Source organism: Triticum aestivum, chromosome 5A (assembly GCF_018294505.1).
Source record: "Triticum aestivum cultivar Chinese Spring chromosome 5A, IWGSC CS RefSeq v2.1, whole genome shotgun sequence".
Classification (NCBI taxonomy): domain Eukaryota; kingdom Viridiplantae; phylum Streptophyta; class Magnoliopsida; order Poales; family Poaceae; genus Triticum; species Triticum aestivum.
In genome coordinates, this window is record NC_057806.1 from 120,928,506 (window position 1) to 120,956,081 (window position 27,576).

The 27,576-nt window shown below is 47.5% G+C and overlaps 1 protein-coding gene across 1 annotated transcript; it reads right to left on the minus strand.

Moving 5' to 3' along the window:
• Positions 1 to 23,097: 23,097 nt before the first annotated feature.
• Positions 23,098 to 26,335, minus strand: LOC123102581 (lysine histidine transporter-like 8). Its single transcript, XM_044523981.1, has 5 exons — positions 25,885 to 26,335; positions 25,160 to 25,293; positions 24,191 to 24,618; positions 23,955 to 24,086; positions 23,098 to 23,841 (listed from the first exon to the last, which is right to left on the minus strand). The coding sequence occupies exons 1-5, from the start codon at positions 26,220 to 26,222 to the stop codon at positions 23,356 to 23,358; spliced, it is 1,518 nt and encodes a 505-aa protein (XP_044379916.1). The 5' UTR covers positions 26,223 to 26,335; the 3' UTR covers positions 23,098 to 23,355.
• Between the last annotated feature and the right edge of the window lie 1,241 nt (positions 26,336 to 27,576).

A 27,576-nucleotide genomic window follows, 5' to 3' on the forward strand; every position in this document is an offset into this window, starting at 1 on the left:
AGAGCTGCACTAACAGCGCCACCAGCGACCCCTTTTCCTCTGCCGTGGTGCCCCGTTCTGGCCAGTGAGCCCATTTCCTCGAGCTGCTTCGTCGCCCGCGACCTCCTCCTCCTGGCTCTGCTCCGGCCCGCCTAGCCCCATCGCCTCCAGTGCCTCAAGTCCCGCGCCCGAGCCCTCTGCTCAAGCAGGAGCTCCGCCCCCCTCGTTCCGCGCCAAGGCCGATGCCGTCCACCTTCGTCTTCTGCTGCTGCTTCACCGGTGAGCACACGCCGCCGCCGCGTTGCCTTGCCTTCGCCTCCCGGTTTCGTCCGCGAGAATGTTTACTGTCACTTAGGTTCGACAAGATGTCGAGTATTCCTCAAGTACCGCCAGAACGTTTGTACCTCTACCGTCGCCGTGGATCCGACAAGTACCCCTACAACAAGTGTACCTCTACCGTCGTCTTTGGAATCGCTAAGGATGTCAAGTACCCCTTCGAGATGACGGGACCGGCAATGTCGAATCACCCCAAGTACCTCTTTGAAACGACCGAGTACCATTACCGTCGGACGCTCGAACGACTACAGACGAAACGTCAAGTTCCTCGATGAACCATGTACGACTACCCTTTCTCGTGGATTCACCTAAGTACCACGTATTGGATGACCCTCCAAGTTACCGTTGCCGTGTACGGCTACCGTCGCCTTGGAGATGTTGGGTTCATCAAGTTCCTCTTCGGAGAAGTACCACTACTTCCCTCAACGTCCCGAGAACGTCTACTTCCTCTACACCGCATCGAACTTGAACCCCTCCGATAACGCATGCTTCGAAGGTATAACCTCGAGACAACGTCCGTGAACGAATGCTTGCTTTGTATGAGTTGGACCGTGTGTTGATCCATGTCCGAGTTGTTCGTTGCACGAAGCCCCTCTTTTGCCTTGCCACCGTCTTGTGGGAACCCGGAATCCGGGAGCACCCCATCTTCTTGCATGACACACTCGCACCCACTTCCTTTTGCACCGGTATCCCCGTGAGCTACCGGATCATCGGAATGTTGCCGTGGCATCATTTACGTTTCGTTGCCGTGGCACCCCTTTTCTTTCCACCACGGTGACAAATGCTTCATAATGCTCTTGCCAACTTTTAATAAAAATTGCATAAACTTGTTCATGTCATTCGCATCATGATAATAACATTTAAATGTTTAAAATTGCTGTTGCACCAAATAGATAAATGCATATGGGGATTTACCGGAATTGTTGTTTGGCGTTCCGGCCTCATTTAAACTTGCCTAAATAGATAATTTTTTGTGCTACACCTCTTGCCATGTTAACCAACATTTAATTTTGTTGGGTACTTAAACGAGATCGAACTAAATAACTTGTTGTGGTGTTTCGTCAATATGCAACTCGTTGCATATTGATCTCCACTTAATTTGTAGAATTGCTTGTGCACTTTGCCATGCCATGCCTCATTAAACCGGACATGCATCATACTTGTTGTGCATCATGCCATGATTATGTGATGGTTGTTTACTATGTTGTTTGCTTCTTTCCGGGTTGCTTCTCGCGTTAGCTTCGGTTTCGTTTCGGAGTTGTGAGGATCCGTTCGACTACGTCCGTTTGTCTTCTTCATGGACTCGTTCTTCTTCCTTGCGGGATTTCAGGCAAGATGACCATACCCTCGAAATCACTTCTATCTTTGCTTGCTAGATGCTCGCTCTTTTGCTATGCCTATGCCGCGATACCTACCACTTGCTTATCATGCCTCCCATATTGTTAAGCCAAGCCTCTAACCACCTTCTCCTAGCAAACCGTTGTTTGGCTATGTTACCGCTTTGCTCAGCCCCTCTTATAGCGTTGTTAGTTGCAGGTGAAGATTGAAGCTTGTTCCATGTTTGGAACATGGTTATTTTGTTGGGATATCACTATATCTCTTATTTAATTAATGCATCTATATACTTGGCAAAGGGTGGAAGGCTCGGCCTTATGCCTGGTGTTTTGTTCCACTCTTGCCGCCCTAGTTTCCGTCATATCGGTGTATGTTCCCGGATTTTGCGTTCCTTACGCGGTTGGGTTATAATGGGAACCCCTTGACAGTTCGCCTTGAATAAAACTCCTCCAGCAAGGCCCAACATTGGTTTTACCATTCGCCACCTAGCCTTTTCTTTCCCTTGGGTTCTGCAGACTCAAGGGTCATCTTTATTTTAACCCCCCTGGGCCAGTGCTTCTCTAAGTGTTGGTCCAACCCAGAGCACCGTGCGGGGCCGTCCCTTGGCAACTTGGGTTACGTTGGCTCCCGTACGCTTAGCTTATCCGGTGTGCCCTGAGAACGAGATATGTGCAGCTCCTATCGGGATTTGTCGGCACAGCGGGTGGTCTTGCTGGACTTGTTTTACCATTGTCGAGGATGTCTTGTAACCGGGATTCCGAGTCTGATCGGGTCTTCCCGCTAGAAGGAATATCCTTCGTTGACCGTGAGAGCTTGTGATGGGCTAAGTTGGGACACCCCTGCAGGGATTTGAACTTTCGAAAGCCGTGCCCGCGGTTATGGGCAGATGGGAATTTGTTAATGTTCGGTTGTAGAAAACCTGAAGTTTACCTTAATTAAAACACATCAACCGCGTGTGTAACCGTGATGGTCTCTTCTCGGCGGAGTCCGGGAAGTGAACACGGTGTTGGAGTTATGCTTGACGTAGGTTGTTCTAGGATCACTTCTTGATCATAGTTTCTCGACCGTGCTTTTGCCTTCTCTTCTCGCTCTCTTTTGCGAATATGTTAGCCACCAAATATGCTAGTCGCTTGCTGCAGCTCCACCTCATACCTTTTTCCTACCTATAAGCTTAAATAGTCTTGATCGCGAGGGTGTGAGATTGTCGAGTCCCCGTGACTCACAGATACTTCCAAAACCAGCTTGCAGGTGTCGATGATATCGTGCAGATGATGCAACCAAGCTCAAGGAGGAGCTCGATGAAGATCTTGTCCTTTGTGTTGTTTCGTTCTAGTTGATCAGTAGTGGAGCCGAGTTGGGGTCGATCGGGGATCTGTGTAGCATTTGGGGTAGTCTTCTTTTATTTTGGGTTCCGTAGTCGGACCTTGTTTGTATCTGGTTGATGTAATGCTTTATTCATGTATTTGTGTGAAGTGGCGATTGTAAGCCAACTATGTATCTCTTTTCCTTATGTATTACATGGGTTGTGTGAAGATTACCTCACTTGCGACATTGCTTTCAATGCGGTTATGCCTCTAAGTCGTGCTTCGACACGTAGGAGATATAGCCGCATGAGGGCGTTACAAGTTGGTATCAGAGCCTTCCCCGACCTTAGGAGCCCCCTGCTTGATCGAATAGCTGGCGTTGTTGAGTCTAGAAAAATGTTTTGAGTCATTTAGGATTATATATATCGGAGAGTTAGGAATTCTTTTTACTCCTCAGTCCCTTCGTCGCTCCCTTGATTTCCTTGTGCTTCAGGAAACTATGAAAAAGAAATCTTCTGCTGGTTTCTTTAGAAAATTGGATCCTTATGAGTTGTTTTGTTGGAAGTGATTCCTTCTGTGGGAAAAGCTGGAGGGATTTTATGTGGTATGAAAAAGAGAGGTTGGAGATTATCTCCAGTGAGCATGGCATATACTATCATGCAATTACTTCTATGGGATGTGGTGAAAGAAAAAACTAAGTGGGGCCTATTGTTTGTCTATGGGGCTGCACATGAGGAATTCAAAGATGAGCTCCTGGTGGGGAGAAAAACAAGAAGCTTCAACGTTCCCATGCTATGGATATCTTTAATTTGATTATCCATACTATTGGGCTGAGAGAGATTCACATAAATGGCAGCAATACACGACCAGCAAACATAGATATCCCACTTTAGAGCATCTCTTACCGATCCCCTAAAAAGCGGTAGAGAATTTTACTCCTCCAAATAGCACTTAACCGATCTCTTAAAACCGTTAGAGGAGGATAAAGTTTACTCCAGGCCTGCCCCGACCCTTAAATATACTCGGCCGCCCACCGCTGGAGTAAAAATCTCACATCTCTCACCTATCGCTCGATCTTATACGTTGCGCCGCCGCCCAATCTCCCGCATCCTCACTGGCGCGCCGCTGTATCCACTCCAGCGCCGCCCCACCGCCCAAAATGACCGGATCCAACCGCCGTTACTCCCCACCATCGATCAGAAGCGGCGATCCATGCTCCGCAGCCCATGGTCCCGGTGGCGTGTCCTGGTTCCCTGACCTGCCACCGCCGTCGGCGTCATGGAGGAGGTACCTCGGCGTGCGGCAATGGGCGTGGGGGACGTGGGTGGCGGAGATCACCAACCGTGAAACCCACTGGATCAGTTCCTATCACTCGGCGGTACAGGCAGCACGGGCGTATGACATCATGTCCGTGTGCCTCCTTAGCGAAAACGCCTGGCCCATCTAAACTTTCCCGGCGGCTTGTCGGTTTTGGCCCCCGTCTATCTTTGTGTGGCCTCCGCACACGAGCTGCAGGAAAATTTGGAGGCCCGTGATCACCTAAGGCGGAGTGCACCGACGAGGAATACATGGCGGAGCTCCGCCGCGTGTATCTGGAGCGTGTCAAAAGAGAGTGTCGACAGTACAAGCTCTATAGGTCGGGGTGACGACGGTTATCAACCTTTGCTCCAGCGACATTGACGACTCTGTGTCTGATGGCGACGGAGATGGCAAGGCGGTGGCGGCGGAACGGGCGAGGGCACTCGCCCCATGATCCACGAGGAATGGGATAGGATGGTTGCCGAGATCACTGATAGTGATGATGAGTAGTTTGTTTAATTTTTATGTAATCTTTAATTTAGATTTGGTCAATTGTTATCTAAAATAGTTTATGCTAGTGGTTGAATCGATTTTGAATCAACTATGATGGACTAGTTTGATCAAATTTGCACCGATTGCAACATAAGGGAAAACGGGAGGAATCACAAGGGAAAGAAACACAAATTAACACACATATTGCAACACAGGATACACATGGATAAATGCTTTATCCAAATCATCCAAGAGAGAGAGAAAGATGAAACAAGATAGGGTTCTTCATCAACTCCTAAGACAACTTAGATAAGTAGGTCTTGACTTTCATTGAGTAATCTTCCCCATAGGTGGAGGTCTTAATACTCCTGCAGAGTCTTCCTCAAGAGGAGGCCTTCACCTCCAGTAGGGGAGTCATCTCCATGAAGGAGCAATCCTACATGGAGAGGTACATAAGCTAAGCTCTAATGTTTAGCCTTTTCTTAGTTTCCCCTAGTTCTGAGGTGGGAGAAGGGTATATATAATCCTAAGGCATGAAGGGGTAAGCGAGGGGCAAAAACGGAAAGATACATTGGCTGCAGTACCACTGGTGCAAGTCATGCCATATTCCAGTGACTCCGGTGTCTGGAGGTTCCGAGCTCTTCCTGGTATTTAGTCTGGACATTCTAGAAGTGTTGTCACCGATTCCAGACGAACACTAGATCATGTCTGAAGACTCCAGAGTGTGCAGACTTCGTGGAACTCGGACACCCCAAGTTCCAGAACCTTTGCTCCAGCGACATTCATGATTTCCAGCGACATTCGTTCTTTGCCCGGGCTCCATAGTTCTTATATAACTGTTGCACTTAAAGAATGTGAGCACTTGAGCAGCGCAGTGGCTATAACCTCCGCCCTCATTGCGGGAGACTAGGGTTTGATCCGTGGTTCCCTACCCTTTTCTCTCCATTTTTGATCTGGCAAGCGTTCCTGCTCCTCGCACACGTGGTAATGGTCCGGCCCATTTGTAGGTCGTAGCGCCTGTAAGTGCATCTAGTGCCACCCCTAGTTGGTTTTGGAGTATTGACGACAAACCTAGTTGAGGGACTAATGTGTTTGTGAGAATTGCAGGAAAACACAGGTAGAAGTCCCTCATTGATTCAGTTTTACTACCACAGATGACCCCTAAAAATGTATGAAGACATTGAAGACAAAGGTGGTACATGAAGATATTCACTTTGAAGACTATGACAAAAGAAGACATGTTATGAAGCATATGGAGCTCGAAGACTTAGATCTTTCGTAGTTCTTTTTCTTTTGTGCTGAGTCATAGGAACCACCGTACTGTTAAGTGGGGTCCAGGAGAACCAGTCAGAATGACTGAAGTGATGCCTAAATCAAAAACCTATGTCTTCGAGTGAAGACAATGAGAGCGAATCTTGTCCAGAGCCGGACAAGTCAGCTTTGCTTGTAGCCCAAGTAAAGTTGCCATGAGAGTTTGAAATCTGACCGTTGAGACACGTGTCAGTTCCTTAGTGACCCAGGGTCATTTCGGACAAATCAGGTCGGGTTGCCAAGTGGCTATAAATAGCCCACCCCCTACAACCATAAACGGTTGGCTGCTCAGATTTCAGTGCACGACTTTTGTCGTTTGAGAGCAACCCACCTCGAAGCCTTTGAGAGAAAATTCCTAGTGAGGAGAAAAGCCCTAACCACCCAGAGCCAGAGCAAATTGGGCATCACTTAGGTCTTCTTGTCTGTGTGATCTGAAGACTTATTACACTTGAGGACTGTGAATCCTCCAGACGGTTAGGCGTCGCGTTCAGAGCATCCAAGAGACATTGTGGATTGCCAGTGAACGAAGTTTGTGAAGGTTTGGGAGTCTACCTTGAAGACTTACCAGAGTGATTGGGCGAGGACTAAGTGACCTTAGCTCAAGGAGAATACGGTGAGGACTTGGTGTCCTGGACTGTGTGTTCAGGACTGGGTGTCCGGGACTGTGTGTCCTAAGGTTTAAATACCTAGCCGCTCCAACCAGACGTACAGTTGTCACAGCAACTGGAACTGGTCCAACATATCATTGTCTTCAACGAGTCACTGGTTTCATCTTCACTTCCTTTTCTTACTGTTACATCATTGTGAAGCCATTGCATGCTTGCTTTATCTTTTGTCTTCACAACGTGAATGTATGATCTGTTTGGCTTCATAACTTCTTCCTACCTGATCCTTATTACACTGCAGTTGTTTGTCATTGTGCTTTCACTCTATTGAATACATGACCATGGCTGGCCTAGTGTAATCTAACTTCCGCTGCATAGTAATAGGCATAATCTTCGCTGTTTGTCTTCATAACTCTCACGTTTTGAAGACTTTCATAAAAATCGCCTATTCACCCCCCCTCTAGTCGATATAACGCACTTTCAATTGGTATCAGAGCTAGGTGCTCCCTTGTTCTGTGTGATTCGGTTTAACCACCTGGAGTTTTAGCTATGTCGACTGCAGGGATAATCAAAGTCTCCGCTGCATGCCCCGTCTTTGATGGAACTGAATATCCCTACTGGAAGAATAAGATGCGCATGCATCTTGAAGCCATTGACGTCGACCTATGGTATGTCGTCGAGAACGGCGTTCCCAAGGCTGGAGAAGGTGTCACTGCTGCTGATGTCAAGAAGTTCACTCAACTGGACTCTACTGCCAAAAATATCATCTGCGGCCATCTGACAAAAGGACAGTATGGCCGTGTGAGTGCCTTGAAGACATCCAAGCTGGTCTGGGACTAGCTCTCCAAGGTCAATGAAGGCGTCTCAACCCAGAGAGATCAAAGAATCAGTGTTCTTCGCAACCTCTTCAACCGCTTCAAGCGAAATGACAATGAGAATGTCCAGCACACATTTGATCGGCTCACTGACATCACAAATGAGCTTCAAGCCCTCGGCGCCACTGAGATCACCAAACATGAAATCGTCAAGACGCTGCTGAGATCACTTGATAGTTCGTTTGACATCCTAGCCCTGATGATTCAAGAACGTCCTGATTTCAAGACACTCGATCCGTCTGACATACTTGAGAGGCTCAACACACATGAGTTTCAGCTTTCTGAGAAAAGAGATATCTACGGTCCAAACTATGGGCGAACTCGTGCCTTGAAGGCAAAAGCTGTTTCCTCATCTGAAGAAGAATCTGACAGCAGTTCTGATGATCCTGAAGACATTGGAAGGGAACTTGCAATGCTAGTGAAGAAGTTCCAAAAATTCACCAAGAAGAAAGGCTTCAGAAAATCTTCACGATCAAGCTCAAGGAATGATGAAGCTTCTGCTCATGACTACAAGAAGAAAACATGTCACAAGTGCAAGAAAACTGGACACTTCATCTCTGAGTGTCCACAGTGGGACAATGAGAACAGAAGGAAGAAGAAGAGCAAGGAATATGATTCTGACGACAAGAAGAAGAAGAAATACTCAAAGTCTTCTTCCAAGTCTTCCTCAAAGTCTTCATCACACAAGAAGAGCTCATCTGGCAAGGCACGTGCGTTTGTTGGCAAGGAGATGGATTCAGAGGAGGAGTCTGCTTCTGAGGAGGCAGAGGTGGAGTCTGAGGAGGAGTCTGATTCTGGCATTGCGAGTCTGGCTACAGCATACGTCGCCAAGTCCATCTTCAACACTGAAGACAATGACTGCATCACCGACACCGACGCAAATGACAAGAACGACTCCACTCCTACCTACTGCTTCATGGCACGCGGTGCCAAGGTAAACACACGCACTACTCGCTATCAAACATCTAGTGACGATGACTCTGACTGTGATTCAAAACCCAGCTACAAAACACTTGCTAAAATTGCAACTGAACAACAGAAAGCTATGGAACATATTCAAAAACTGTTAGACAGAAGCGATGATCTGTTGGGTGCTGAAATGACTCGATCTGAATCCTTAATTGAAGACATAAAAAATCTTCACGTTAAGTATCAGGAACTTGAAGATCGTCTTGATACTCTCTCAACAACTCATGAAAAGCTTTCCTATGATTATCTTCAAAGGAAGCAAGAACTTGAGAAATTGAGAGCGGCTCATGAAGATCTTCAAAAGGAAAACGAGTCACTTCGCGCCGAACAGATCAGTTCCGCTCAGGAAGGATTTGAACCACCATGTCTTAAATGCATTGAGCGTGATAATGCTACTTCTGTTGCTGAATGTTCCACTGCTACTGCTGTTGCAATATCTTCAACTGTTGATGTGGTAACTAACCCCTCTGCTGAGGATACCACTGCTATTGCTGATGAGAATGCTAGGTTGAAGACATTGCTTGAAACAGGGATGTACAAAAGTCTTAAAGGACATCAGACATTATGTGATGTCCTCAAGAAGCAGATTCTGAACCGAAACCCTAGGAAAGAGGGTGTTGGGTTCGTGAGGAAAATAAATGCAGATGGCTCTTACTGGAAACCTGAGCAGTACCCCAAAACCACATGGGTTGCTGCAAAGGAACTTTCAGCAGATCCATCCAATTTATCTGGCTTCACTTGTGCTAACCCCATTATCATTGATGAATCCTTTGATGCAAACTATAAACTGTTTAAGAATCAGAATGGTGAAGTGTTTGCCAGGTACATTGGTACTAACTGCAGGAATGGACCGCCTATGAAGAAGATCTGGGTTCCGAAAAAGTGTCTGGAAAATCTTCCTGTGAATGTCTTCATGACACCTCACTTGAAGAAGACAAACCTCAGACCAAAGGCTTCATACGGTCCAAAGGCTTCATACAAACAGAGGACTCACCTGAGTCACACTAACGCAAATGTTTTGCAGGGAAACCATACTCAGGCATATGAATATGAGAGCGGTTCTTCGAACCGTCATGTTCATATGACCAAAAATTATTCTGCTTATTCCTATGAGTATTATTGTCCACCTGCTAGACTGTTTGCTAAGGCTTCAAAGCCAAAATTCTCAGATGCTGCACTTAGACTTATTGCTTCTAAGCCACCCTTGAAGATGTGGGTGGTTAAGAAAGCTTAACTCTCTTTTGCAGGGAAAGGTCTCCAGCAGAAAAACAAAATCTTCTGATGCTATTGCTGGGGACCTTAAAAATCTTGTAGGGCGCAAGATAAAATGCCCGAATGGCATCATTATGTACTTCGTTCCTGAATCGCATGCTACTCTCCCTATTAGTCCTAATCTGGATCTAAGTTTTCATAACCCACTGGTTCGTCAAATGTTTTTGCTTCACAATTCTCTTCGTGAAGCCTATCCCCCTAACTGCACTGTAGGGTACGACACCAGCGACTTCAAAGTCTTCAGAATGGATTATTGACAGTGGGTGTACAAATCACATGACTGGCAAAAGAAGCCTTCTTATGGACTCAACCTTACGTCCATCCGACAAGAGCCACATCACATTTGCTGACACTGGTAAAAGTAAGGTATTGGGTCTAGGTAGAGTTGCAATCTCAAAGGATCAACACATGGATAAAGTCATGCTTGTTGAATCCCTTGGCTTCAACTTAATGTCTGTCTCAATGCTTTGCGATTTGAACATGATCGTAATGTTTGGAAAATATCGTTGCCTGGTACTAATGGAATCTGACAAGTCTCTAGTGTTTGAAGGGTATCGAAAGATGATTTGTACGTGGTAGATTTCTCAGCAGGACCACAACTTGCAGTATGTCTTCTTGCAAAAGCTTCAGAATGCTGGCTTTGGCATCGGAGGCTTGGGCATGCTGGCATGAGGAACCTCCACACCCTTGCGAAGAAGAAGCATGTCATAGGCATCGAGGGCGTCAAGTTCAAGAAAGATCACTTATGCGGTGCCTGTGAAGCAGGGAAGATGACAAGGGCAAAACATCCTTCGAAGACAATCATGACTACTACACAACCCTTCGAACTGCTCCACATGGATCTTTTCGGTCCCACTCACTACTCAACTTTTACTACTTCTGCTTGCCTCTATGGCTTTGTCATTGTTGATGATTACTCTAGATATACTTGGGTGCACATAATCCTTTACAAGACTGAAGTGCAGGATGTCTTCAGACGCTTCGCCAATCGAGCTATGAACAATTTTGGCGCCAAGATAAAGCACATCAGAAGTGACAATGGCACTGAATTCAAGAACACTGGCCTTGATACATATCTTGATACCTTGGGCATCACACATGAATTCTCAGCTCCGTACACGCCACAGCAGAATGGCGTCGTCGAACGCAAGAACAGAACACTCATTGAGATGGCCAGAACAATGCTAGATGAATACAAGACTCCAAGAAAATTCTGGACTGAAGCCATTGACACTGCATGCCATACAATCAATCGTGTTTATCTTCACAAGCTTCTGAACAAGACATCTTATGAACTCCTAACTGGCAAGAAGCCAAATGTCAGTTACTTCAGAGTATTTGGCGCAAGGTGCTGGATCAAGGACCCACACCACACCTCAAAGTTTGCACCAAAAGCACATGAGGGCTTTATGCTTGGATATGGAAAGGATTCGCACTCCTACAGAGTCTTCAATCTCTTTCATTACAAAGTGGTTGAAACAGTGGATGTGCGGTTCGATGAGACAAATGGTTCACAAAGAGAGCAACTGCCAAATGTGCTAGATGAAGTTCCAGCTAGTGAATCAATCAAGCTTATGGGAACTGGAGAGATTATACCTTCTGAAGCTCATCCTGAAGAAGAACTTATCATCTCAGCACCTGATCAACATGAAGACAATGCTCAGCCTGAAGACATTCCTCCCAACAACAACACAGATCAGCAAGAGCAAAGTCTTCGCCCTGTACATCCTCGTGTTGCCAATGAAGTGCAGATTGACAGAATAATTGACAGCATCAATGCACCTGGTCCACTCACTCGTTCAAGGGCAACTCAGCTAGCAAATTTCTGTGGGCACTTCGCATTCGTATCAATATCAGAACCCAAGAAAGTTGAAGAAGCCTTCATGGAACCTGAATGGATTCAAGCTATGCAAGAAGAGCTTCAACAGTTTGAACTGAATAATGTATGGGAACTGGTTAAGCGTCCTGATCCACGGAAGCACAACATAATAGGCACCAAATGGATATACCGCAACAAGCAAGATGAGCATGGTCAAGTTGTCAGAAACAAAGCTCGTCTCGTTGCTCAAGGATATACTCAAGTGGAGGGCATTGACTTCGATGAAACATTTGCTCCTGTGGCTAGGCTTGAAGCCATACGCATACTGCTGGCCTATGCAAATCATCATAACATACTTCTATATCAAATGGATGTGAAAAGTGCCTTTCTCAATGGCAAGATTGAAGAAGAAGTGTATGTTGCACAACCGCCTGGCTTTGAAAATCCAAAACATCCTGACATGGTATACAAGCTCAACAAGGCACTGTATGGCCTCAAACAAGCCCCTAGGGCCTGGTATGACACACTCAAATACTTCCTGAAGAGCAAAGGCTTCATACCTGGTTCCCTGGATCCCACTCTTTTCACGAAGACATATGATGGTGAACTGTTTGTGTGCCAAATATATGTGGATGACATTATCTTCGGCTGCACCAATCAGAAGTACAGTGAAGAGTTTGGATATATGATGCAAGAGCAATATCAGATGTCCATGATGGGGGAGCTGAAGTTCTTCCTTGGTCTTCAAATACGACAACAACGCAATGGCATCTTCATATCTCAAGAGAAGTATCTCAAAGATTGCCTGAAGAAGTTCGGTATGCAAGACTGCAAAGGCTTCACAACACCAATGCCAGCCAAACATCATCTAGGTCCTGACGACAATGGTAAAGAGTTCGATCAAAAGGTATACCGCTCCATGATTGGTTCTTTGCTTTATTTATGTGCATCTAGGCCAGATATTATGCTTAGTGTTTGCATGTGTGCTCGATTTCAAGCGGCACCAAAGGAGTCGCATCACTTAGCTGTGAAGCGAATTCTTCGATATTTGGCTCACACCCCAACTCTAGGATTATGGTATCCAAAGGGCTCAGAGTTTGATTTGGTTGGATTTTCGGATGCTGATTATGCTGGTGACAAGGTTGATCGCAAGTCTACATCAGGCACATGTCACTTTCTGGGACGATCACTTGTATGTTGGTCTTCAAAGAAGCAGAACTGTGTATCTCTCTCCACTGCTGAATCTGAATACATTGCTGCTGGATCTTGCTGCGCTCAGCTTCTGTGGATGAAGCAAACACTCAAGGACTATGGCATTCATCTGAAGCAAGTGCCACTTTACTGCGACAACGAAAGCGCCATCAAGATTGCCAACAACCCAGTTCAGCACTCGAAGACAAAGCACATTGAAATTCGTCATCACTTTCTCAGAGATCATGTTGTGAAGGAAGACATTGATATCATACACGTCAACACTGAAGAGCAATTGGCAGATATCTTCACCAAGCCCTTGGATGAGAAGAAGTTTTGCAAGTTACGGTGTGAGCTAAATATCTTGGAATCCTCAAATGTCCTGTGATCAGGCACACATCCTAACACTTATGCATATTGACGACTTAGATGTGCAACACACAAAGTAAAGTATATCTTCAATCAATGAAGACATACATTCTAAATGTGAATACATTAATGAGGAATTTGACTTCGGAGCGCCACGATAATTGTGCGCCGTGTCTGGGTCTAATACTTCCTATACGGTGGGTAACGCCACCACCAAACGTTCCATTTTGAAGTGTTTTACTCATGGCGTTACCTTGCAATATCTTCACATTTGGTTTGGCTTCGAACATGTCTTCATAATTATCTTCACTATGTTGCTTGTATAGATATATATATACATACTAGTGCTCTGTCCTCTACAGCATTCACTTATAGCTATGGCTTCGTGTTGAATCTTTTGAACTAAGTGAATGTGATCGGACCCCAAACTTCTCTATGCTTTCTATCTCAAACTCTATCTCTCTAAGTCATATGCATTCTGTTGAAACTGTCGAATGTCTTCACTGTGTCCTTGTCGGCTGAAGATATAGAGACAACCATAAAGTCCGTTTTTAATGCTCATTCCTCCACATAAAAACCGGAGAAGTAGGAACGACTGCCCGACAATTTAGGCGTGCGTGGGACATGGAACAAACCCCAAACTTCCGCTAACTGGCCACGCGTTCCCCAAATGCGAACCGCCAGGGGCACCTGTGTAATAGCACAGTGCCGCCCCTGAGCCTATAAATTCACACTTACCACAATCATTATCTCCTTCTTCCTTCCTCGCAAGAACCCTAGCGCCACCGCTAGCACTCGACGACGCCGGAGACGAAGCGCTTCGCTGCCGCAACCTCTCCAACGCCGTCCTCACGCCGACCGCGGACATCGTCCTCTCCGCCGTCGCCGTAGGTGTTTTCCGTCGCCAAGTTAGGGCACGGAGGACTGAACTGCTCGGCATCAATCCCACTTCCGTCTAGCAGTTCCAGTGTGGTAAATAAAACTTCTTTTTACAGCCTCTTTTGATCTCATGGTTCTGTCACTTTCTACCATAAGAAGTTTTCTCTTCACACTAGTTAGATCTCTTGCTGCATCTCATAACATGCCTAGTATATTCACTTGTGCTTCATAAAGTAGTTAGATTCCTCACTTGTACTGATATGTGGGTTCGTACAAATCTGGAACCAACTTCTTATCTATGAGTGAATGTCTTCGCACGATGAGGTCAATGTCTTCTAAACTGATTAATCTTCAAAACCTTCTGAGAATGCATATGACCTCTTCCCCTTCCCTCGCACCTTAATGCTGTCACAGGTACATGTCCGTGGGAGAATCCTTCGGTTCTCATAGTCTGCATTCATTTGCAGAATTCCTACAACATCACATAAACTCTCCTGAAGCCAGTTCCTGTTGGTCCAGAAAAAGAAAGCCTTTGAAGCCTTTGAAAGCTTCGAAGCCTTTCAAGTTAAAATTTATGGCTTCAGAATCAGCAGCAAGGAAGGGGGGCAGACAGAGACGTGAGGGAACTTCCAAGGATTTGCCTGAAGACTTGGCAGAAATGTACAAAACAGATCCAGAAGAGAGCTATGGGCAGTGCAAGACCCAAATCCAATGGATTCGACGCTATTGGGCTGAACAGTGGTTCAAATACCGCTTCGTCACTGAGGAGTATGCTGAGAAAAGTGCCATCAAGAAGCCATGGGGGGACATCTTATACAAGAATCTCGTACCCAAGACCAGAGATGAAGCCATTGCTCAAGGCTTCTACCCATGCATGGTCCGAGGACCACAGCCTGATGATGCGCATCCGTCGTCACTCCTCTGGTGTCGTGACGACAATCTCTTCAAGCGCAACTTCCAGTTTGCTCAACAATCAGCGAAGCTGAACAAAAAGAAATTTGGGTTAGACTTCAACCCTGGTCCCTCCGCACCAAGGGCAGATGGCACACGCGACGCGGAACCCAATGTCATCGGTCCGTTTGCCAATCTTGAGGGCCTGATCACTCACATCTTAGTCCAAGGGACTGCCGTAAATGACCCTCCAGCTGACTCTGAGTCTGATGAAGCTCCTGTTGTGCCGAAGCCAAAGCAGACGAAGAAACCAAAAGCTTCAAAGCCGGCCCCTGCCTCAAAAATCTCAAAAGCGAAGCCATTGAAAACTGCACCTCCTGAAGTCAGTGTGCAGTCTGAAGACGTATCCCGCGTCTCCAAGCCCCAGAAAGAAAAGGAGCCCCAGCAACAAACCGGCAAAGAGCTCACTGTTGCTGCCATTCTGCGCAGCGAAGCCATTGATCTATCAAGCAATGAAGATCTGGGAGATGACGCTCTAGAGCAGCTTATCAAAAGCAAAGAAGAAGCTGAAATCTTCAACAATTTACCTCTCTTTGATGTCGCCATCATCCACAACTTCATCGATGAATGGTTTGCCTCACCAGACATCAGCTTCGAAGATCTGCAGCTGCCTGTCGGTCTCAGTGTCGCCTTCCAAGGCGCAATTGCCTCAGAACTTGCCATTGCTCAGCGCATAGTTGAGCTGAAGCAGAAAATTGATCATGAAAAGGCTCACTTCAAGAAGCACATGGCTAGGCTCAGCGTGCAGGAAGTCAAGAGCTTCAAAACCATGTTGCATGAGCTCAAGGAAAATTTCCTGAAGAAGCATGCTGAAGCTCAGGGCTCACGAGAGCGGATGAAGTCTCTGGCAGAACGATGTGTGCAGGCCTACAATGAGGCCGAGAAGCGCAAGGCACTTGGGCGTCCTGGCATCGACCCCAAGATGGCCGCGAAGAAGAAGAAGCAGCCTGCTGTGAATGAACCAGAGGCACCAAGACAAGAAGCTATTCCGATTGTCTTCCCAACCGCCACGACTGGCTCGAAGCTAAAGAGCCGGTCAACCGCTTCTGAGCTTAAGAAGACACGGAATGCAGAGGCTGAAGCCAGGAAAAGGAAAAGCTCTGAAGCCTCTCCTACTGCCCCTAGCAAAAAGAAACGCAAGATCATGAAATCTCGGGCTGCTCCCACAGAGCCCTTGATAGTTGAACCCCTCTCTGTCCTTCACCCCAATGCAGAAAGAAGACTGACAGTTCATGAGCCTGCTCCCACAGAGGCTCCTGAAGTTGAAGATATTCCAGCGGCCGACCCCATAGCTGCTGAAGATATTGGTCATCAAGACAATGTACAAGATGATGCAGCCCTTCCTCAGCTTGAAACAAGCGAACTCATCAGTATTGGCCGTTCTCTGACGCCAATGGCACAAGATGAGTCATGGGCGGATCGCCCTCAGGAGGAAGAAGACTTTGAGGTCTAGCCCACTCCGACCCCACAAGCGTCGTCTGCGTTCCGTAGGCTTCGCAAAGGTCCACGGCCTCAAGTCCATACTGCAGAAATTCCGGCTGCATCAGCCGAAGACAATGAAGAAGCACCACCAGAACCCACTCCACCGCTACATCAAGATGCAGTTCTCCAGGAGAACGTGCCTGAGGTTGTCCCTCCAACACAAGCGGAGGACGAAAGTGTTGCGGCTGCCACCACAAATACTGAAGCCAATGTGGAGCCCGCCCCACCAAATGCTTCAGCGGACAGCGAAGCTACTGAGCCAGACACTTCTGTTCCTGAGTCTGCTGCAGGTCCACAGTTTGATTATCATATTGAGCACAGGCCTCATGTCCAGAAGCCAATCCCAAGGCTTCCAAGGTTCCCAGGTCCTGCATCAGCACCTGGCTCCTTTGATATTAATAGCTTCAAGGCAGACAATACATTTTTCAACAGCTCCAAGAACCCCTATTCAAGGGAAAGGATTGTATCAGATAGGTTCTGGAGCTATCCTCAGCGCAGCTACTACTCAAGCATCCTATACAACCAAGGTCGCATCTTCCCGCACAAGCGCCTTGAGGTTGAAGCCATTGCTGGTCTGCCATGTCTTGAGGAAGCCTTGGATTGCTTCAAGCAAGTGGGTCTGCTGCCATTTGTGACTGATGAAGAGCACTGGAATGAAGAGCTTCTGCTTCAGTTCTATGCCACCCTCCACATTAAAGGATACAACAGAGATCCGAAGACTTGGGTACTGGAGTGGATGACCGGAAATGTCCATCATGAAGCCAATGCATTTGATATCATTGAGCTCACCGGCCTGCCCACTCCTGGCGAATACTACGAGGAAGACTGTCAACTACATTCTGAAGCTATTGAGAGCATATTCAAGAGGCCTGAACCAAATATGAGTCAGATGCTCTCAATGATGAAGCCCTTGCCCCACGATGCTCCTTATCCAACAGAGTTCTTCGTTGAAGACTTTGAGTTCCTGCCCAGAACCATATATCACATCATCCGGCGGACTCTCTGGCCTATTAAAGGGCACTCTCCAAATGCCAAGGTCGAAGGTGCTCTAAAGACAATGATATTCTGTATCCTTCATGGAAAATGGTTCAACGCACAGGATTTCTTCATACGCCAACTTGCAGCGTCAGGCTCCGATTTATTTGGTTTGAAGTTCTATGCTCCTTGGGTGATGAGGCTGATCAAACTGCACTCTGCGATCTCGTATCAGCCCTCAGCCCGAAACCATCGGATCTTCTTGCCAGATGTGGATACCTCTGCTGAAGCTATATATCTAGAGCCTGCCAAGCAACCAATAAGTCTTCAGAATGCAGAACACCAGAGCTTCACGCAGAATGTTGAAGGTGTTGAAGCCATATCCAGGGTATATCCGTTGGCTGGCACTACACATGCACCAGCATCTACTAAAGCCACAGACAGCACAAATGCTCCAAGACCCAAGAAGCGTGCTCGTGTCCTCACTGAACCGAGAGCTTCTTGTGGCCCTTCACCAAAAACAAGATAGGAATCATGACTGGCTAAAACGTCAGATGAAGAGCCTCTTGGTGGATGTCAATCGTCTTCGAAACCTTGCAACCAAGAATGCCTTCGTTACACACGAAACCTGCCGTCGTACATGGAAAGGGCTCTCAATGATATGCACTGAAGCTGAACTTGAAGAGGATGGCTTCACAGAGCGATTCAAGTTTGACACCACACCTCCTAGAAGGGCTGTGATGCGCAACACACCATCACTAGAAGACTCTGAGTTCTCTTCATCTGCTGCCACAGTTACTGCAAGGATCATTGATGAAGACGACGATGCTACATCACCACCACCTGCTTCAGCACATCCCAGCTCAGCACCGCCAAACAACTCCACCGACCCTACTGCGCCTGGGAACACGTAGCAAACTCTATGTCTTCAAACCTTTTTGGTCATTACTGACAAAAGGGGGAGAAGCATATGATGTTTATAGTCTTCAAGCGGGTCAATATGGGCGGGTGCCTTATGTTTTATTATATTTTGCTTCATGTTTACAACTCTTGTTTTTGCTTCATTTGGTTTTTTGAGCTGTAAACACTAAAACTTGATGGTCCTCTGCTACTTGTTTGCCACTCTGTTTGCGAAGATAAATTCCGCATGTGCGACGATAAATTCCGCACTTATCTCATTCTGCAGACGTCCATTTTCCATTATGCATGTCATTATCTTCATATACTTTCACATGCATAGTGGATTGTCATCATAAGCTGAAGAGGATCTCCACAAGTACAACATGCCATATGCATTTGCATCCCAAAAGCAAATTAACTTATATGCACATCTTTAGGGGGAGCCTTTGCAACTTATGAAGACAATTCACTATCCTTTACAAACTTCACACATTATATTCCCCGTTGAAAACTTCAACTAGTTTGTCATCAATCACCAAAAAGGGGGAGATTGTAAGTGCATCTAGTGCCACCCCTAGTTGGTTTTGGAGTATTGACGACAAACCTAGTTGAGGGACTAATGTGTTTGTGAGAATTGCAGGAAAACACAGGTAGAAGTCCCTCATTGATTCGGTTTTACTACCACAGATGATCCCTAAAAATGTATGAAGACATTGAAGACAAAGGTGGTACATGAAGATATTCACTTTGAAGACTATGACAAAAGAAGACATGTTATGAAGCATATGGAGCTCGAAGACTTAGATCTTTCGTAGTTCTTTTTCTTTTGTGCTGAGTCATAGGAACCACCGTACTGTTAAGTGGGGTCCAGGAGAACCAGTCAGAATGACTGAAGTGATGCCTAAATCAAAAAACCTATGTCTTCGAGTGTGAAGACAATGAGAGCGAATCTTGTCCAGAGCCGGACAAGTCAGCTTTGCTTGTAGCCCAAGTAAAGTTGCCATGAGAGTTTAAAATCTGACCGTTGATACACGTGTCAGTTTCTTAGTGACCCAGGGTCATTTCGGACAAATTAGGTCGGGTTGCCAAGTGGCTATAAATAGCCCACCCCCACAACCATAAACGGTTGGCTACTCAGATTTCAGTGCACGGCTTTTATCGTTTGAGAGCAACCCACCTCGAAGCCTTTGAGAGAAAATTCCTAGTGAGGAGAAAAGCCCTAACCACCCAGAGCCAGAGCAAATTGGGCATCACTTAGGTCTTCTTGTCTGAGTGATCTGAAGACTTATTACACTTGAGGACTATGAATCCTCCAGACGGTTAGGCGTCGAGCATCCAAGAGACATTGTGGATTGCCAGTGAACGAAGTTTGTGAAGGTTTGGGAGTCTACCTTGAAGACTTACCAGAGTGATTGGGCGAGGACTAAGTGACCTTAGCTCAAGGAGAATACGGTGAGGACTTGGTGTCCTGAACTGTGTGTTCAGGACTGGGTGTCCGGGACTGTGTGTCCTAAGGTTTAAATACCTAGCCGCTCCAACCAGACGTACAGTTGTCACAGCAACTGGAACTGGTCCAACATATCATTGTCTTCAACGAGTCACTGGTTTCATCTTCACTTCCTTTCTTACTGTTACATATTGTGAAGCCATTGCATGCTTGCTTTATCTTTTGTCTTCACAACGTGAATGTATGATCTGTTTGGCTTCATAACTTCTTCCTACCTGATCCTTATTACACTGCAGTTGTTTGTCATTGTGCTTTCACTCTATTGAATACATGACCATGGCTGGCCTAGTGTAATCTAACTTCCGCTGCATAGTAATGGGCGTAATCTTCGCTGTTTGTCTTCATAACTCTCACGTTTTGAAGACTTTCATAAAAATCGCCTATTCACCCCCCCTCTAGTCGATATAACGCACTTTCAGCGCCCTGTTTTCTATTTTAATTTTTCTTTTTTCTTTTTACTTTCTCATTTCTGTTTTAGTTTTTTCTTCTTTAAATTAATTTGTGATTTCCAAAAGAATAAAATTTAAAAAGTTGTGATTTTGTATATCTCAAGACTGAGGACTTTATTTCCCCTTGTTAATGTGGAAATTTTGATTAGAGACTTGTCCAACCATAATCTAATGTTATTTTCTTCTAGTGAAGGAGTAGATATGCCTCTTGAGATTAGAGGACTCGGGTTTGAGAATTACTGGCTGTAGGCAGCTAGGGAGGTCTCTTTCACCTTGCTAGTCCAATGAATGGTTGGGAAAAGGATTTTTTAGGGCGTTGGGAAAAGGATTTACAAAGAAGCAGTCAGTTGATAATGTTCTAACTCACCTCTCCCGAATAACAAACTGCCTCATTTCACGTACTGGTGGGGGTTTAGGGCATCTCCAGCCGTTGGCCCCCCAAGGGGCGCCTAAAATCGCCGCCTGGGGGTGAGCCGGCGCAAAAATTGGGTCTGGGGGCGAGTTGGTCCCCAGCCGCCGGCCCCAGGGCCGCCCCCAGGCACGTTTTAAAATAAAAGAAGTTCGGCAAAGTTCGGCTTAAACACGATAAATTTCGGCCAAACACGATAAATTTCGGCACATTTCGGCGAAGTTCGCGGATTTTCATTACATAGCACATATACATAAACTAACCTAAAGGAAAAACTGGTTGAAGTCGCCACCGTCGTCGTCAGCCTTCTCCTCCTTGACGCGGGCGCCCCTGCTGGACCCCTGCCCGGCGTCGCCATGGCGGACTGGTGGCGGCACATCGTCGTCGTCGTCGTCGCTGTCGCAGATGACGACGACTCCGCCTTCGTCGCGGCCGCGTCGACACTCCGCGAAGCGATGCAGGGCGGCGCGCTGGCGCTCCTTCGCCTTCTCCAGGCGCTCCTTCTCCATCGCTATGGAGTCCCTGCGCGCCCATTCCAGGGCCGTGTCGTCGTCGTCGAGCTTCGCCGTCACCGGCGCCGTTGATGGACGCCAAGCGCTGCTGCTGGCGGCGCTCGAAATACGCTGCCCAAGCCGCGTGGTTGTCGGCGGCGTACTGGGGGAGGGAGAGTTGGGCGTCGGTGAGGGAGGCGCGCACGACCTCGACTTCCTCGGCGAAGTAATTCAGCTTCGCCACGGCATCGGGCAACGGGGGAATGGGCACTCCCCCGGCGCTGAGCCTCCACCCCGTCGGCCCGGCGCGCATGTCCGACGGCGCCGGGATGTTCGCCTGGAACAGGAGCCAGGACTCCTGTTCGCGGAGCGAACGGCGGCCGAAGCCGTTGGCCGCCGCCTCGTCTCCGGGGTAGCGTTCCGCCATGGCGACGGGCTCGGGAGAGGTAGAGAGATAGAGGGAGGGGCTGGGCGGCGACGCTCGGGAGAGGTAGGGAGAGGGAGGAGCTGGGCGGCGGCGAGGGGCGGGGCTGGTGTGGGCACAGGCGAGTGCAGGCCACCGGCTATATAGCCGCGCCGCATCCGTGTGTACGCGTGCGAGGGAGGGGAGGCGTCGGCGCGCCGTCCCGTGATGCGCCGCCCATGAGGAATCAATGGCAAGGCTGACCGGCGGCAGCCTTGGCATTGATTCCCCGCGGGAACCGATGCCGTTGGGGGAAGACGAGGCGCCGTGTCGCTGACGCGGCGGGCCCGCGGCTGTTTCGCGCCAAAACAGTTCGCCCCGGCGCCCCCGGGCGCCCCCCAGCGCGCCAGGTTCGGCCTGAGTTCGCCGGCGCTGTTTTCGGCCCAGGCCAGCGAAAATCAGGCTCCTGAGGGCGCGACTGGACCGTTTTTTTGGCGCCGGCGCGAAAAAATCGTCTGAGAAGGCCTTCGTGGGGGCGCGGCTGAAGATGCCCTTATCGTTGAGTAGTCGGAGGAGGATGCCCTACGAGCGTACCCAGACCGAGTCACCCAAAAGTGTGTCTAACGACTCCCGACTCTCAGGCCTGCCACGCCTGTGTAGGCACTCACAGGGGCCAAAGATAAGTGTGCTAAGTCAGGGATTTTGCTAGTATGAGAGATATGTTCCTCGCAACGGCGAAATCATCGATTGGTATCGTGTCCTCCGGATAGTGACTGACCGGCCTCCATCAAGGATCAAGTCATTCTGGATCCATAGCTAGCTCTCTAGATCATATCTGCTGCACTGTAATTCTCTCATTGATCAATAAAGATAGTTAGGCAGGATTTATGATTTTCATCCATCTTCGTGGCCTGAATCTAGGTAAACCACCGTGTCATGTTCTTCGCCAGCAAGATCCCTTCATGCACCACCCCTCTCTCTGCTGTCTTCCACGACCCATAGCAGATCTTGAGATCAATGGTGTATTAACCGTCAAGGACTGAGGTTAAGGATTGTATTGGGTCGAGGCCCATAAAATCTAACACGAAACTATAATTTTGTGATGTCTACAACGTTCACCTTGTAAAAATAAAAGCTCGGTTGTATTTGCATTTTGTTTAATGTTGTTCAATTCAAAATTGACGTCCAATTTTTTTTAAGATTTTTAAAACTATAGACTGAGTGCTTCTTTGAAATTTTGCTTTCAAATGTGATGCAAAGGATTCCTTAAGAAAATTCATATTGGACTCGCTCCAATTAAACATATCCTAGGAATCCAAAATTTCAATGCACCACAACGTCTTGATTTACTTTTTGTGGTGCAACGGAGGATATAAGTGCGAATGACATGCAAACCTGCGTTTTTCAAATCCTACAAATCAAAGAGGGATTGGATCATATATTTTTTTTGGTCCACCATAAAAATTCAAAACTGAGAAAAAGAAACAAAAGTACATACACTATTACCACAGAGATAGTCATTATATAAATTGTTCGAGTTACATTTGACCTTCATAAGGTTGCCACTGCGAGATTTGATCATTTCATCGGCTCGTGTTTTTCTTATCCAACAGGGGATACTTACATTTTACCAAGACAAAGTCTACTAATATAAGATCGACACCACTTAATGCCATTGGTCTTGCCAAGGCATGTAATATAAGAAGCATATACCTATATATCATAAATTTGCAAGCTGAAAACAGTAGACATGCTAGTTGGGCTTGAAGAACTTGAGCTTCATCCCAGTGTTAATGATGCTCCAGACACCACCCACAGAGGAGGCCAAGCTGAAGGCGGTGCCGAGCAGGGCGAGGCCCCAGTTCACGTACCAGCTGTAGCTGAACCTCTCAGGCTTCTTGATGCAGATCCACATGAAGCACGGGTAGGCAAACGTCACCGGCAGCGTTAGGCCGCCCAGAAGGCCGGCGAGGCTGGAGAGGAACGGCAGAGCGATGCCGATGAAGAGCGAGATGAACCCGTAGAAGATCCTGAATCCGGACCGGACCCAGACTGAGCAGGGCCGGTTGGTGCGACCTGTGTAGAAGGCCTCGAAGCTGTCGAACACTGGCATGGAGTATATCTGGAAGCTGCTAAGGCAGTTGAACACGACGAGGAGGAACGTCGCCGCGAGGAGCCCACGAGAGATGTCGTGGCCGTGGAAGATGTAGAGGGCGGTCAGGATCCCTCCTGGTGGCATCTGCCGGCATGGAAAAGAACAACAGAAAAGGACCAAGGATTGTTAGCAAAAAAAGAAAAGCATCGCGACAGGATGATGATGATGAGTGAGGAGTAGATGATTGAAGTACTTGCCATGTTCCCGTAGGCCCAGTAACCCCCAATGGCAACAGGGAAGATGCACATCGCAATCAGAAGATAAGCCGCTTTGGCCCCGCGCCACATAGGCACATGTGCAGGGTGTTTGAAAGTCGACGGCATCGTCGCCTGGTAGTTGTAAAATTAATTTAAATAAAACAAATGAAGCCACCAAATGGAACTACATAGTACTGAAAGTCTAACAGGACTGGTTGTTTAGTAGTGGTACTAACCTGTATTTCTAATGAAAGATTGTGTCCCCTGAATGCAAAGGCTATTATCCCAAGAGCATTCAAGGTAGAGAACAGTGATGAGCCAAAAGAAGTGGATCTCACTTGTTCATAAGAGACTGCTGCCGGCCGTTGCTGGCTCACAGAGAGAACCCATGACATGGTGCAGTACATTATCGCTGTGGCGCCACCGATAAGCGAAAGCCCAGCAATCGAGTTGAGATTTGGGAGCTGGGAAAGAATGACTGCCAAGGATGTGAATACCAAGTACCACTCCACCGTCGAAATAGGGCTCGGTGTACAAAGGGGGCCGCACACTATTTGGTAAAAGAGCTTCATAGTCTCCCCTCCGACAAGGATCAATGCAGTTGCAGTGCCTGCCGAAAGATAAATAGTTGGGAAAAGAGCTAGCCACACCCCCAGTTTTTCTCCTGAATGAACAAACAAGATAGAAATCAGTTACTCAGCTAATTTTTCAGTCCTACAAACGAATTTCCAGTCATCATCAATATAGCAACAGAGCAGCAGACAATCTAGACAGCATTGCATGTACTAACTCAGCTTGGTATAACAATAGGCAATAATTGGTTATACTGAAAGTGGGTGTTGCAATGGTTTGATTAGAAAGATCATGGAGTAACTGTGGTAGCAGGAAGTTCCACATTTTACACCACTGTAGCATGAGAGTGATATGCTATAACCGTTAAGCAGTCATTTCTACTGTTCCAGATGTGGATCAAATATGAGAGTGATTGTACATTAAGCCGGCACTACCCATGCTTGAACACTACACCTAGCTAATAATGTTAAAAGATTCTTCCGTTAAGCTACATGAAACAGATCGTCAACATTGACAACGACTCCAAACATGGCACATCATTGACAGCAAACATTGGCACATATATCCAGGTTGGAATCAAGAGTTAATTGTCATGAATTTGCAAAATAGCGAAGGGCATGTCTTTGTCTCACCAAATGCAGCTTGTGCAAGCTCCACATATCTGTTGTACCTCCTGCCCGGGACTGCTTCGTGAAGCTTGACTAGAATGGAGAGTGTGTACAGTTGCCAGAAGTAAGCACCAGTCAATGATATTATTCCCCAGCTCCTACAGTATAAGAGAAGCATATGTTAGGATTGGAATATGCACTTATCCTTCTAGTGTCATGTTAGGATATTGTTTACGACATATATTTTGCACACTGTCCACTGTATCAATATTATATACTGTAATTTGTGATTTTCCTTTATCAATACACCTCATGCCTTTATTAGAGGCAGCTGCATACTTGCAACACTTGGGACTTAAGATCTAAAATCAAGGAAAAGACCATGAAAAATACATTTCTAAATTACACATTCTTTTAATATAACACCTTTAAACAGTTTCTGATGCGTTTAAACTTGTAAACATTTTCTTTCCCATATATACAAGCTGCAACAATCTTGAAAGTAAACATCTATCTAAGCTAGAAAATACTTTTGTTTTGTAAAATTTCAGCACTGAACTTGAAGCCTCCACCAATCTGACCAACCTAAACAATGTTTGATTCTGAGGTTAGAACAGAACATGTACAAAACGGAATCCAGGACAAGAAAGTTGAAAAGGGGGAACGACGAACAATGCTCGAGTCTGAGGGCTTGCTGGGGTTTAGGATGTGAGAATGGCGAGTGAGGAGCGGAGCAGGAGGTTACTGACCATCCGAGGGCGGGGAAGGCGAGTGGGAGGAGGAGCGCCTGGAACCCAAGGCCGGCGTTGAGGGAGTGGAATGCAGCGTAGCTGGCGTTGCCGCTGCGGCTCTCGGTGATGGGGAGCCAGGCGTCCTGCGGGTTGAGGCGCGTGAGGTGGCCCACCTCCTCCAGGTAGCCGCGCAGGCCCTCCACCACCCGGCGCACCGGCGTCCCGGCGCCGCTCGTCGCTGCCCCTCCCCTCCTAACCGGCGGCGTGGACATCCCCTCCGGCGTGGACAGACCCCGCGGCGTCACGGGGATCGACACCAGCTCCGGCTCCCCCGCCCCCTCCGCCATTGCCGCCATGCTCCCTTGGACGACTTGGAGTGGGTTCTTCTTCTTGTTCTTGGAGCGCGGCGCGCTGTGTGTGTGAGAGAGAGCGAGGAGAAGTGATTTTCTTGGAGGTGGTGGGGAAGTGTAGAAAAGAAAAGGTGGTGGTGGTGGAGTGGGGGACAGACGGGGAGGGGGGCGTGTGTCGGAGAAGGCCCCGTCCTTTCTCTGTCGGGCGAGGAGAGAGAAGCTCAAGCAATAGTAGCATGGGACGGACGGATGCGTTTGGTTGAAGGTGTCGTATGAATGGGTTGGGACCGTTCAATTTTTTTGGGATTGAACCATTCAATTCATGTGTTTGGCTGAATATAAGTGGTGAGCTAATTATTTAGGACGAGACCACTAGTCATGCTCACATAGTCATGCATGCAAAGGGTGGCCATTTGATTCGACCGATTTGATTGGGTGGAACGGTTCAGCATCTTCATGGCATATTCTTCTTTTTTGGCTCGAATCATTCATGTGCTTTATAACCAAACATGTCTATTTTCTGAACGATCCCAACCCATTTATAACCGCCCTTGCAACCAAACGCACCCTAACACTTCCGTAGAGAGAGCGAGAGTTGCACGCAGACTCGCAGTACTACGACTACCATGGCGTGGTGCAGCGCGATGCCGTGTGCGGAGGAGAAAAATCGACGAGCTTCCGTACTGCCGCACTGTGGATGGCGTGTGAATGGCTCGACTGTTCAGACGTGGTGGAGGAGTCGTCGAGTGCAGAGCTTTGCATCCGTAGGTGTGGTCATTTCGCTAGGATCGCGCTCGTGCCTTGTGGGGGAAGGAGATCCGAGCGTCAGAGTGTGAAATGGATGCGACGCACATGGGTGCTGCACAAACATGACGCGCAAGGATGGGCGGCACTTGAATACCAAGACATTTTTTTTCAATGGTGAATACAAAAACTTAGATGACCATTTTAAGCCCATAAAGCAACTCCAACGGGCCGACTCAAACGGATGACACATTTGTCCTTTTCTGTCCGTTTGGGTCGGCTCGGCGGACACAAACGCCCGGCGCTGTGTTTGGGTCGGCGCGAGCGTCCAACGCTGGCCTGATCCATTTCGTCGGCACGCCAAAAAAAATATTGTGAGCAGTTTGAAAATAAATACATGCATTTAATTAAACATAAAAGCCGGCCACGAAGGTCGGCGAAAGTCCACATTACATTAATTAAAACACTAAAAACTAGATGACGCGCTGCCCTAGGCGTCCTCGTCGGCGGCGGCATCTGCGTCGGGACCGGTGAGGTCGATCAATGTCGGCGCAGTGCCGGTCCAGGGAAACGTCGTGTTCCAGACGGCGGTGATGTCGGGCTTTGCCGCCGCTGC